Source organism: Lampetra fluviatilis, chromosome 53, assembly GCF_964198595.1.
Source record: "Lampetra fluviatilis chromosome 53, kcLamFluv1.1, whole genome shotgun sequence".
Lineage (NCBI taxonomy): Eukaryota > Metazoa > Chordata > Hyperoartia > Petromyzontiformes > Petromyzontidae > Lampetra > Lampetra fluviatilis.
Window position 1 is genome coordinate 3,506,060 of NC_136327.1, and position 14,764 is coordinate 3,520,823.

The following is a 14,764-nucleotide window of genomic DNA, read 5'->3' on the forward strand; positions in this document are numbered from 1 at the left end:
GAACGGCACTCACAGATATGGCAGTCGTGAGCCAATTTGGCTTCACCCTCCAAACGTAAAAGTCTCTGACCTAAGGGTGACTTCGGAAATCTATGGAATTGGCTTTGGCGCTCGGGAATTCATTTCTTTGGACGAAAGCGGATTTTGCTCAAGGAGCAGCGTGGGATGGGGGTCGGGGGAGGGAGAGGGGGGCAGTGGAGGAGGGGGGTGGACAGGGTAAACTCACCCTTTAGGGCTCACCGGGGGACTAGGGAGTCGTCGGCTCGCTGGACGCTCGTTGGGTCTCCCCGCGCAGGCCATGGAAGCAACGCTGCAGGTTTTCCGGAACTACGCCCCGGCCGACTCCGCCTGCCCAGCGCGCAGTATAAATGGGTTGCACCGCGGTTAAGTTGAGCGCCAGGTCGCGTGTGGTGGGGTAAAGTGTGGGTGCTCGCACCGATCAAAAAACGTCAGGCCGGCCGTGAAAGATCAGGCCAAAAACACCGTCTAGAGATGCTCCACTAGAATTTTCTATTGCGGAGGTCCTTCTGCCAGCAATGCTGCGAGGACGCAATTGCAGGGCTACGCCTTTAACTTACAGTGATTACTCAAAACTGTAAAATCCAACTCCCAGCAATAATTATGAATGCCAACGCACTAAAATAACATTTCCACTAACGATTGTCATAAAGCCAAAGTGCCTCCCTGCTGCAATGAGGGCACTGCATCGCGCGCTTACGGATACGCTCCTGCGGCCGTCTGGAATGCTCTTTATTCCGATGTTAGGAAGCCACTGGAGCTATGCACTTTTAAAACTGGATTTAAAACTGATTTCGTTAAAACTGCTTTTTGTGTTTAGCTTGTTGTCCTTCCCCCCGCACCTCCAATTAGCGCGGTTGGCTACGTACGGTGCAAAAGAAGTTCAACATACGTACACACACAACATTGACAAGGCGTGGTACACATTTTTTTGGCAGTCTTTTCACGATTTCCAAGAAGATCTGCTCTGCGCGTCTCATCACCACTCTCTGGCTTTTGGACTTTGCACGGTCACATCCGCCAAGGCCCTTTTCATATCGCAGCGCTCTTCATCGCAAGGCCCCACGAGCCACCTGCGGCCCCCTGGTGGCCTTTAGTGCGGCCCCTGACGTGCGCCCCCCCCCCCCCCGACACAATACACCACGTGTGAACACACACCCCCATCATCGTCATCATCGTGCTGCTGTCAAACCCAACAATGGTTTGTGGCGGCCCTCCCACAGAACCTGTGCCCCCCCACCCCCCCTTTGTAAATTAGTGAAGAAACACTGTCATTAAATTTCGATTTAAAGCTTTCGTGACTGCAGGGATTCATCTTCTTGGTTCTTTCGGTAAAGTCACGTAGATTGGAAATAATAAAATAATAAAAATAAAACATAATAAAATAATTCTCACGACGTTTCGGCCACAACGCAAGCAGCCGTCCTCAGGTGAAAACCAGGTCTGTCGAGGCGACAGCGTCTGAATTCAGACGCTGAGGACGGTTGCTTGCGTTGTGGCCGAAACGTCGTGAGAATTGTTTTATTATGTTTTATTTTTATTATTTTATTATTTCTATTCTACGTGACTTTACCGAAAGAACCAAGAAGATAAAACACTGTCATTGTCGTCTTCGCGACTCTTACATTTGCCACACGAACCTATACTTTTAATATTATTACGCTGCATACCGTACAGTTATTGTTGTGCTCTCGTTATATAAACACAGCAATTATAATTGTTTTTTCAGTGTACAGTAATTAAAACGAAAGAATCAACATCAAATAAAATTTGTCAAATCACAAGTGGGATGAATAACCATCCTTGGAAGTTTTCTTTTTCATTATTAATCTCCGAATCTCACCAGGGTAGCTGCTCGCCCACACACGTGTGTGTATGTGAAAGTCTTCATTTAATGCACTCAACAGAAAAAAAAAAATGCATCTCTCAGTCTTTCTCTCTCCCCCTCCCTCCCACCCTCTCTCTCATCTCTCTTTGTGTCTCTCGGAAACTATGTTTGGTCAGCTCAGTAGGGAGTCTTTATTCTTCTGACAATGGCCCACGCATTGGCACTAACAGCCACGCGATTCACGATTAGGGCCTTGAGCCCACTTAGCGAGCGGGCACGCAAGCGGGCACGGGCGCACACAAACTCGCCCGTACGCACGCGCGCCAACACAATGCATTGCGCGTCCACTGAAGCGTACATGCACGCACGCTTACAACACAAAAACACACAAAGATCGACTCTCCGTGCCTCTTTGCGTGTGCCTTTGGGGCAAGAGCTGTTGGCGAGCACCTATTGAGGCTGGCCGGTACGGCGCAAGACGACAGATGGGGTGGGGGGGTGGCGAGGAGGAATGATGTGGCCAGTACCGTGGCAAGGCACGGTCACCTTCATCTCAAACCCAGCGGTGTTGTGTCCACACTGCCATGCATTTGAAATTAATATTTGGGCTGAGTTCACTTGACGGATGCCCAGAACAGGACCAGAAGCCAGTAGAAACGGGTGTAGTGTGCATCGTAGACTGTGATACACCCTGATCACTGCTACAATGCACAAATGCAAATGCAACGCATTCCATATTTAGCCCTGTAGAATATTGAGTACGTCTTGTTGGCGAGCACCTATTCACGGCTGGCAGAGAACAAGATGAGATGGTGGGTCCTTTAATGTGCATGCCTCGCCACATTTGTCTCCCCAGTGCTGCTATTTACAATTTGCACCACATGCTCATTTAAGACGAGGTCTACCTAAGGGGAGGCCCAGGAACGATTGCAGATGCCACCTGCCACTGGTGTTGCGCATTCCGGGAATTGAACCCAGGTGGCCAAGCTTCTAGTGCAGAGTTCAAGAACCGCAGCAGTACCACAACTCAAATTACAGAGACAGATGTCCCGCATACTCTGCAGACTATTGGGGCAAGAGCCGTGTTAGCGAGCACCTATTGATGGCCGGCATGGAGCACAAGTGTTTGGTGTGGCCAAAACCACAACCCAGCCATCGTTGTCCCCCCCTACCCCCCCCCCCCCCCAGCAATCATGTTTACACATCACTGCCCCCCAAGTACTCGTTTAATGCTGAGTCAACCTAGGGGAGGCCCATGACCGGTTCAAAAAAATCACCACTGACCGGGAATCGAACTCAGGTGACCGGGTCCGTAAAGGCAGTGCGCTAAGCGCAGCGCCACCGCTCCACTGCATTCAACGTGCGCGCAACACACCCTTCGAGTGAACTTTTGCAAAATAAAATAATAAAAATAAAACATAATAAAACAATTCTCACGACGTTTCGGTCACAACGCAAGCAGCCGTCCTCAGGTGAAAACCAGGTCTGTCGAGGCATTATCACCTGATGACGGCTGCTTGCGTTGTGGCCAAAACGTCGTGAGAATTGTTTTATTATGTTTTATTTCTATTATTTTATTACTTCCCTTCTACATGACTTTACCGAAAGAACCAAGAAGATGAATCCCTGCAGTCACGAAAACTTTAAATCGAAATTTTGCAAAATAATCAAAATAATAATTCAGTTTGCGTTCCGACGGACGGCAGTCAACTCCAGCTCCCTATTTTACGAGCGCGTTCGTTTGTAAAACAATAACGGACGTACACTTTGTAGTGCGCACACAAAGGCCCGGCTGGAACCTTATTACTTGTCAGTCCTAATACGTCCTGCACAAGCATAATTAGGCATTAGGAACACGCTGGGTGGGCAAGTCCATTAAATTTGTCTTTCACGTGCGCATACATAAAAATGATTTCAGCGCATCGCATCTCGTCATTAAGGGTGGGGTAGGGGGAGGGGAAAAATAAACCTCTGGCATGACTGGTCACGCTTGCAATCCGGTGATTTGGCAAGGCAACGAGGGCGTTGGTGGATCGCATAGAGATGGAGGCACCGCCGTCCCACGAGACATCCACTCGCAAGGCAATTGAGGCGATGGCAACGCGGGTGAGTGGAGAAAGTAGGTCCCGGAGATATTCGCGCGGCGGGCGAAATTTCAGCGTTGTTCACTGATGTGCGCCAAAATGTATACCTGTAGCAGCCCCGAAGCAGAGGTGGAAATTCCACGTTCCCATGGGGGAAAAGATCAATCTGTCCTTAGCGTGGACACTGGTGTAGTCCCACAATGTGCTGTTCGGTGTATTAAAGGAGTTGACCCTGAGCTGAGATTTGAACTTTTAACCTTCTGATTGCGAGTCAAGCACTCCAAACACACACACACGGTGCAAGGCCATCTTGAAGGAGTCTTACAGACTCGGTGATGCTTTCCTGGATATAAAAACAAAATATTTACCAAACCACACAGAGACAAGTGTATTAAGAGTTATTGCCCCGCAAAATATCGGCGTTATCATCGACTGCGGGGGGTGTCGTGGATCAGAGAAGCGACGAATAGAGGAGTCATCTTCTTGGTTCTTTCGGTAAAGTCACGTAGAAGGGAAATAATAAAATAATAAAAATAAAACATAATAAAATTATTCTCACGACGTTTCAGACGCTGTCTTCCCGACAGACCTTGTTCTCCACCTGAGGACGGCTGCTTGCGTTGTGGCCGAAACGTCGTGAGAATTATTTTATTATGTTTTATTTTTATTATTGTATTACTTCCCTTCTACGTGACTTTACCGAAAGAACCAAGAAGATGAATCGCTGCAGTCACGAAAGCTTTAAATCGAGATTAGGGGGAGTTTCACTGTAAATGTCATTATTGTAGAGTGGTGGCACTGTGGCTCATGGACTGCACTGTGAACTCGGCGACCTGAGTTCAATTCCAGGCCACGGCTGATATCAGTGGCGAGTCACTCTCCGCCTTCCCCCCTCCCTCTTCGTAGGCCGGAGTGTGGGCCCCCCTCGGGCCCATGAGGCCCAGTGCAGTTGCATCGCCTGCGCACTCGATAGCTACGCACCTCTGAATTGCACCGCTAGCTGCGTACGGTGCGAAACATACACACGCACTACGTCACTGCGCCAACACACGCAACAGACCCTCTTTGACCTTTGACCTAAAGATCATCTTCCTCAGCGATGACCCAAGCCATCTTTGGGGGGGTGGGGGGGGCTCATAATGGCCGAGCATGGAACGAGGATCCAGCCCAGTTGAAAAACCTGAGCTCAGATCCCCAACCTTGGCCCGCCACGCGAAAATAAAATCCGTCCTCCCAAAACTCAAGCGCTATGTGACGAGTCGCTTTCACTGTGACCAGCTGTGGGTTTATCGCTCTTCAATATCACGTGGGTGGGTGCGCGGCGCGCGGAGCCTCCTCGACGCTTTCGACGTTTCAGGAGATGAAGCAACGGAGAGACCACGTGCGTGGCAGCTGTTTTTATCAGCGGCGTTCAGCAGGGACCGCATTAGCAATGAAGATCGTCGTGAAGTGCACAGTGGCCAACACACCAAAGAAGACGTCGTTCCGTTTCCCAAACTCCACGATCCACCACCACAGTCGCACCTGCGTACGATGCGAAAGACGTCCGACATACATAACAACCGCCATTCCCCACTAAGTGGCGGTGGCATCAACACGGCGCTTGTGCCAGGCTGTGTGCACGTTGAGGCCACGTGAAGATGACGAACGCCCGCTGGCAGGAGGTCACGGGGCAAACCCAGGTGCCACGGGTCGACTGACTGAGACGAGTGGCTGATGCCCTCCCTGTGCCCCCCTACTGTGCACAAACACACACATACATCACGCGATGTATTTCCTCTTTGCCAACTAACTGCTTCCTATTAAAGAACGAATTGGTTGGTTAGTTTAACACATACGCTTTCGCGACCGATATTATCCATAATAGAGGTTTATTTGGGTGAGATCGCATGAATATAAATGCGTCGTTAAACCCATCACCATCCGACAAAGCCAATTATTAAGGTTTGTCACGTGAACAAAACATTGCCATTCGTTAGAGTTCAGCACACCGGTGTGTTGGAGAGTAAACCCACAATATTCACAATTCAATACGACACGTTTATATTTACGAGATCTAACCCCTATTATGAAAATGAGTTTGTTGCACGATGCACGCTCCCGACGATTGGTAAACACGTCCCCTTTATGTGACGAGACAACAACAACAACAAGAACAACACGAATGTATGGAGCAAGATAATAAATATTACTGACAAAAAATATTTAATCAAATCGTGATCCCCAACTCGTGGCGAAATCATTGACTTGAAAAAGTCAAGTCAAACAATCATCGTGGCAGGCACGGCGGCATGGGGAAGCATTCATACAGGAGTGGATTGACAGGCTGGACATTATTATTAGGAGTGCCACGGTGGCGAGATGTTAACTACCTCGCCTGGTATACAGGAGGTCGTGGGTTTGATCCCGACCCTGACGCAAGCTGTACATTTGGAGTTTGCGTGTGTCTCTCTCCCCGTGGTCGCGTGGATTTTTCTCCGGGACCACCAGTTTGTCCCTCCACATTTAGAATCAACATCACGCGTTTAGAGTATTTGGCTGCTACTATACATTTCCACGCGATAAGCCCAATTCGTTGAGCTATCATTTGTGGCCAGGTCGCTTCTGAAAAAGATCTACAAAGCTCAGTAGGCCTTACCTGGTAAAATAAAATAAAAAACTAGTTTATAGTTTTATTATTATTACTACAGAAGTTGAAACAAGTATTTATCTCGTGATACACTGGTGTCCTTCACCCGCACCTCAGATCGGCACGGTTAGCTACGTACGGTGCGAAAGAAGTTCAACATATCTACATAACCATTATCAGTGGGACATGTATGACATTGTTAAATGATACAGACACGGTATGTGTTCCAGGATTTTTGTTTTGCTCATCCCAAATTACATCAATCAGGCCTAGATACGAAACTTAGAATGATCCGAAAATATGACGTCACAGGAGGACAATGCTATTGCGTCACTGCCGTGTTTTCCCTGCCGAAAGCGGTGTCACGAGGCGTCGGGTGACGTCACGTTTACACGATTTCATTATTTCACGAAGTAAACGGAAACAATATATTTGTTTGATCCGAATCTCATTCCAAATACGTGCAGTCAATCGTGAGTGACTGATTTTTTATTCTGGAGGACTCGAAAGCTTAAATATATATTATCAGGGATGATTCTAGTCGAAAAAACAACAAAAACACATTGTCCTGCGGAGGGAGCTGGTAGGAACGTTGGGTTGCTCGGTCAATGGCCAGGGTCAACGGCGGCGTGGTGTATTCCGCAAATATGCCCGACTGTGAGGGCGGGCACAAGCCGGCGTGAGTAGGTTAAACGTTGAGTTTTATAAGGGCACCACGGGGTGACCAGCCCCTCCCCACCTAGCCCCACCCCTCCCACCCCCCCACCCAGCCCCACCCTCCCCACCCAGGCCCTCCCCACCCTCCCCACCCAGCCCCTCCCTGCACGACGGACACAATAATCCCCTGTGGGCTGGTGTAACCAGGAGGTTCCTACCAGTAAAAACATTTTAAATATAGTTCCCCAATTATAGCGGCTGAGGTGGATTGGTTTAACTCAATGTAGCTCAGCCTCAAGTGATACATTGCTTAAAGTCCCATCGTACAAAATACATGCGGACGAAGAAATTACGAAGTGTAATAAAACTACACACGGTCCTGCAATCATCATTGAACCAAGTAGTTCGCCTATCATTCAGTGTCACACTATGGCCGATAGAAAGCTGGCAAATGACCCCAGGTAGGAGTCAATCGTACCGTGGCGAGCACTGCGAATGGTACCAGGCTAGTATGCATTTTACAAAGGCAAATACAAAGGTTCCCCCCGTATAGGCTTGACGTAATGTTGGGGCAAGAGCTGTTCGCCAGCGCCTATGTATCACATTTGCAGTCCCTCCGGCACGCGCGCATAGATCACTGCCTTTCTGGATTGTTACAAATTGGACTTCTTCGACAAGGTCAAATCAACCATTCCGGAAGCGCAGTGGTGATCAAACATTAATAACTTCATTTTAATGCATTTTCAGGAGAAATTTATACTACTTATAGCACAAGGTTAATTTGGTAATTTTAAACTAGCCTCACAACGGGCCCACACCAGCAAAGAGCTTAATATGATTCCTAATGCCCTTTGGCATGTGTAGACTTTCTTTTTACATCCTTTTTTTTATTATGCGCTTTTGGGCAAATTATCAGAGTGGCCTCGATTTGAACTCAAGTGGGCAAAAATCTAATGACCTCTACGTGACCCCCGCCTCCCCCCCCCCCCCAAGACACTCGTGAGTGAGAAATCTGCGGAAGCCGCTGAAGCGTCAGGACGGGATCTGCGCCCTCGGCGCGAGCGTTTCCATCGCTGGGCTTTTGATTTTCATTTGAGTGTTTTTTTTGGGGGTTTCTTCGCGAATTGTACTCAAATCGGGTTGAAAGCGTCGCGAGACTTCTATGGACCGGGGAGATGGGGTAAGCGGAGGGGGAGGGCTTCATCAAGCGGTGCATTGACAAAGGGCTGTCAAGTAAAACAAATGAAGGATGACTTAACGTGACAATAACATACTCATCTTCTTGGTTCTTTCGGTAAAGTCACGTAGAAGGGAAATAATAAAATAATAAAAATAAAACATAATAAAATACAATTCTCACGACGTTTCGGCCACAACGCAAGCAGCCGTCCTCAGGTGAAGACCAGGTCTGTCGGGGAGACAGCTTCTCAATGTTATTATTTCCCTTCTACGTGACTTTACCGAAAGAACCAAGAAGATGAATCCCTGCAGTCACGAAAGCTTTAAATCGAAATTTAATACCATACTCTTAGATTTTTTTCGGTAAAGTCACGTAGGTAAAAAATAAAAATAAAATTAATAAAAGTAATAATATAAATAAAATAATAAATCACGACGTTTCGGAGGCAACACAAGTCTCCGTCATCAGGTGGGACCGTCACAGCCAGATTTACTGTATCAAGTGACAATAACAGCACAATAACAGCACTTTATTTGTATGTTCAACTTCTTTCGCACCGTACGTAGGGCCCTACATCAACATTAGATAGGGCCCTACATTTAAAAGGAAAACGCGTTCAGGAAAAATATCAATAAGATACAAATTTTCGAGGTCTCAAGGGAGAAGGGGGTGGCCGAGGGTTGGGGGGGGGGCTTACATCCCCAGTTGCCCAACCTTGGATATGCCTCTCGGAGTGGCGTATGTGAAATTGCTTTTGAACTTCTTTCGCAAGCCGACTGCACTAATCGGAAGTGCGGGGGAAGGACAACAAACCAAACAGAAAAAAAATCAGTTCTTAAGAAATTAGTTTTCAGTCTCGATGATGTAACGGTGCATAGCTCCAGTGGCTTCCGAATATCGTTCCAGACGTCTGCCGCAGAAGCACATCTGAACGCGTGCGATGCAGTGGTCCGTCTTTGTTCGATTGCTTTGATTATAATCGGTGCTGTACGGAAAGTCGATTCCAGAGGAGGCAGGGATGGCAATGCCCCCCCCCCCCACACACACACACACACTTGGCAGACTTGTTGGTGGTGGTGGTGGTGTTGGGGGGGGGCAAACGAGAAACAGAAATAGGAACACGTGGATTTGAGAACACGCGCGGGTTAACGGCGTAATCCAAACTGAAAAAAAACGTGAGTGGGTTTGGACAGGCCCCGTCGCGGCGAGAAGAGACGACGGCCGATGGTTCTTCACGAACGACAATGGAGTGGGCAGTCAAATTTCAAGTTTCATTTATTTGGTATAGCCCTGTGAGCCATTCGGCTCTTGAATCGGGTGCAACCGCAACAAAGAAAAAAACAAAAACATGAACAAGAAAACATCTTAAAGTGACTATGTGCAAACAGAAAATCCAAGAAAAGACAGCAAAATATTGCATAAAAAGCACCGTACACCAACGCTGTGTGCAAAAATCCCAGTGGGATGCAAGTCAAACAACAACAACCACAAGACAACTTAGACTATGAGATCTCTTTTACCAGTGGCAAAATATAGTACCAGTTTAAAAGGGTAAAACCCTACTACTATAAGACAACTTAGATTATGGCCATCAGTCTAACTCTGTACTACAACAAACAAACATGGCCAAACCGAAAAACTTTTCAAAAATCACCAAAATAAAGCCATAAAAGCAATGAAACAGTGATCCAAGGGACGGCACGGCGACTGAGAAGACATCGACTGAGTCGACGGAGCAACGGAACACAGGTTCCTGCTCGGTCGCTCGTTGGATGATTTCCATCGCAAGACGGTGAGAAGTGGGCGGCAGGCTTGGCGAGGCCTTCATCCAGCAGTGGAGTGACCACGGCTAATGATGATGATGACGACGACGCCTTCCTGCCAGGAGAAGCCGAGCAAGAGAGTTCATTACCGCAGTTGCCACGCGATATCGCGCCGTGTAAAATGACCCCTCACTCGTTACGCGTAACGAATGGAACCCCAATGATAATGCTCTCTGCCGGGGTCAACGGGCCACGTCACAGCCACGGAGTTAAGTGGCTCCCCTCGACTCATTAGCGCGCTGTTGATGAGCGTTATTTATCACTCGCAGACGGAACGGGTGCCTAATTACCTCCCGATGGCGCTTGAAATGTCTGCACGGTTATGAGATGGCAATGTATTAATGAACGACATTACCTATCTCTCTCTCTCTCTCTTTCTCGCTCATAATTTTAATACGGGAGATATTTTAAGCAACTTTTTTTTTCTTATTTTATGAATTTCATTACTTTTTCCTCCCCTACTGAAATATTGAGCCAAAAGTCAAAGTCTCCCTGCGCGAAACGTGCGTTGGGCAGTTCACAACTCTGCCGGCAGCCAACAGCCAGTGGATAAAAAGTCCACATTCCTATGTCAGGGATATTTATAACCCATCGGACAACTGATGTCAATGTCATAAAAAAGAAAAGTGGTACATATTTTATTCACCGTGCAGATACAATGACAGGTATGATTCGCCAGTGACATAGTTATCTTTTTGTTTTTGGCTATCCATCGAACTTTTTGGATAGCCATCGAACAAAGGCGCTCACTGCATCGCACGCTTTCAAATGCTCTTCTGCGGCCGTCTGGAACGCTCTTCCTTCCTATATATGGACGCTACTGCGAGTTACGCATTTTTTAATCTAGATTGAAAACGAATTTCTTTTGAATTTTTTAAATTTAGTTGTCCTTCCCCCGCACCTCTAATTAGCACGTTTGGCTACGTACGGTGTGAAAGAAGTACAGCATACAGTACAGTACATATAGTCGTTTAAAATAAATTTCACATACGCCACCCCGAGTGGCATATCCAAGGTTTGGCAACTGGGGCTGTATCCCCCTCCACCCAACAAAAAACCACTGTGACCCACATCGTGGGGTCAGGGGTCTATAAGACGAGCACGACTCTGGGGTTTGTATCATCATCATCATCTACATTCACGCCTGCCGCTGTTCCTCCCATTAGAACGAGTTGTTAACACGATCAATTTCCATTTGGTTTTTTTTTTGGGACCATTTACAAAACGTTAATGAAAATGCACGTAATCATAAAAAGTAATCAACCATTTTTTTCCGCGCGTACCATGGAACAGTCATCTGATTACGTGCGTGCGAAAATGAACGGGAAAACGTGGCGAATGCGGCACGGTTGGCAAGCGGGTGGCTGGATTCTCGGAGTTCTGGGTTAGCGGTTTTAACGATGATGCATTGATTCGTCAATTGAAATCGATGACTGCACTCACAATACATTCACCGAATTGTGCGCGTGCGAATCAATTAGAATCACATAATTATTTCGCGTGATTCATCAAGCCCTTGGGGCGTGACCATACAATACGTTATAACAAAAATATGAAAAAAAAAATGTGACTCACAGGTTAGAGAGCGCTACGATCCTGGGTTCGAAATCAGGCGACATAGCTTCTCTGAAACCGCGGTGAGTTGATGTTCTGTGGATGGTTACCGCACCAACACGGATCGTCGCATAAACCTTGTTTTCGTATTTGTATCTGAGAGCACAGCGTGCGAGAGAAGTGTGCCCACATGCTGTGTGAAGGATAAAGAGAGAGAGAGAGAAGGATTTTTGAGAGCACCTGTGAAAAATCTCTTCTGCACAATACGCTGCTGGGCTAACACGAACTGATAAGCCAAGCGCCCGAGGGGAGGCCTAGTGTTGAGATGCAGAGAGACACCGTTTATTTGCGTGTTTTTATTACCCGGAGTAGCCACGGCGCATGTTTACAATTGGTTCGAGCAAATAACGGTTCAATGACCTGTCGCACGGCGATGATTCCCACACCTTGGTCGTGCAGCAGCCGATAACGCCCGTTATGCACAGAGGTCACCCCATTCAAGCGCTAAATATTTTTTGCTGGAAATAAAGTGAAGTTTTTTTTTAAATGTATACTGCAATATTATTTCGATTTAAAGCTTTCGTGACTGCAGGGATACATCTTCTTGGTTCTTTCGGTAAAGTCACGTAGAATGGAAATAATAAAATAATAAAAATAAACATAATAAAATTATTCTCACGACGTTTCGGCCACAACGCAAGACTCTGTCTTCTCGACAGACCTGTTTCTTCACCTGAGGACGGCTGCTTGCGCTGTGGCCGAAACGTCGTGAGAATAATTTTATTATGTTTTATTTTTATTATTTTATTATTTCCATTCTACGTGACTTTATCGGAAGAACCAAGAAGATGCAATATTATTGTTTCATTGTGTGTGTGTGGTTTTTTGTATTACATTGTTCGTTGTTTATCGTTTTCGATTAATGGCAGCAGTTCATTGTTCACATTGATGTTGGGTGTTATTGACGTTACATGTTTAGACCGTTTGTTGACACGCTCGGCTTGCATTGCTCTGTGGTCCAGATCTATCCACGTGTGTTTGCCGAATGACCCAACGCTCTGTCATCAAATGCCTCCCGCCGCGCAGAAACGTCCTGCAAAGCAACAAAGATTTCACACCAAGCGCAGTCGTACAGCGTTGGCGTGCAAGTGTCGTTAGCGAGCACCTATTAAGGGCAGCACGGGCGCCACACGAGGGAGTTGTGGGTCCAGCACCTCGCCCGGCCATCTTTGTCTCTCAGATATTGATGCACCAGGTACCCATTTAAGGCCGAGTCGACCTAGGATAGGCCCAGGACCCTTTCAGATAATCGCCCCTGATGTTGGCCAGATATATCTCTTGTCTCGTGGTACGAGCCTGAAAATCTCAATTGCAAATGGCAAAAAAAGACTAATATATTAATATATTTCACACCTTCAAATCATTCATCACGATCTACTGAGATTGTCCAATATTTCACTGAGACAGTCTGCTTTGATTAAATTATATTCCCATGTAAGAAACCAGCCAGGTGGTCCTGTGCTTATGGAGCATATGACTCACAATCAGAAATCATACGTTCAAATCCAGGCCCGATATCATTTAAGCCACGTATTATTATTCTCGGGGTCGAAAAAAATCAATGCCACTTTGCGTGAACACACAGGGGGTCGTCTTATTCAATGGAATGTCTGGCATCTGCCATGGGAATGTGGAATTTCCACCACCAGCGTGTATGGAGGTGAGCACTACCCTATGACAGTTTTAGCAAGGAAACTGACTTTTTTAATATAAAGAGCAAGTTCTGATAAATGACAGGCAGTTAAAGTTCTGTAATTCTATTCCAGCTATATTGGTAAAGTACACACACACACAAAGTCTGCAGGAATAATGAGTCAAAACGAAACGTTAGCACCATGCTGCGTTGATATATTATTCTTAAACTTTTGAGATTAATAATCATTCTCGCTGCAACTTTTTTTTCCTGTAAAGTTTTTAAGAGTGTAATATCTGTGTATAAACAATGGCGCCGAGTGAGAAGATAAGATTAATTTGTATGAAATGCATTTTCAATGTGTTTGGTTTAACAGCCTGCAGGAGCTGAAGGTTGTAACCGAGTATCTTTGAAGGCTCATAATGGCCATATCGGAGCTGATTCCACCGGATAGCCATGTGAAGCTGTATGCATGTTGAACTTCTTTCGCACCGTACGTAGCCAACCGTGCTACTCGGTTGTGCGGCGGAAGGCCAACAAACTGAACAAACAAAAAAGCAGCTCTAAAGAAATTAGTTATCAATCTCGAAAACAGTGAGCGAGCCCCAGATATCCAGTGTTCATAGCTGCATTGAAAGCAACGGCCACAAGATAATACTTAGCACCAGTAATAATAATGATTTTATTAAAATAAACAATTGTCTCACTGCTCAAAATAATCTCACTCATAGATCAGTGCAATGATCGTGTTTTAGCACGACCCACGTGAGCAGATATCGCATTGCTACCTCAGAAATGTCTTCAAGTAACCTTTGGTGACACTTTCCCGTCGGCTCTGCCACCACGGGTAATGTTAATCGCATGCCCCGTCAAAATAATATTTTAACATTCTCAGAGCTCGATATTATCCAAATTAATTGCGGTACAATATTTGTTTTACACGATGGTTGTTTGTTCAGCTATTCGAGACCATCAACTGGCTTCACTTGGGAACCCGATTTTAATCAGGTCGCTGCCTGGATTTGAACCCAGGTTCTCAGGAGTTGCCAAGCTCATTGCTCTGACCTCAGCAATCCGACCTCATAAACGTGCCTGGCCATCGTCGCAAGTTCCGATTCCCCCCTTTCTGGGATCGTTCCGTCACCATCCTAGAAGCTCACCCAGATCCGGAAGAACGCTGCTGGCGAACGGAGCTGAGCGATGCAGATGCCCAAAATAAAGACCGCCTCGAATCGAGACTCAAACATCAGCTCACCGACTGGCCTTGACACTCTTCCTCGAAGATACTGCTGTAACCA

At 46.6% G+C, this 14,764-nt stretch overlaps 1 protein-coding gene across 1 annotated transcript in view; it reads left to right on the plus strand.

Moving 5' to 3' along the window:
• Positions 1–298: 298 nt before the first annotated feature.
• The window catches only part of M1AP (meiosis 1 associated protein), a 70,934-nt gene continuing 56,468 nt past the window's right edge, over positions 299–14,764 (plus strand). The window contains exon 1 of the mRNA XM_078879383.1: positions 299–362. Within this exon, the coding sequence (XP_078735509.1) occupies positions 299–362 (64 nt within the window). The remainder of the gene's footprint in view (positions 363–14,764) is intronic.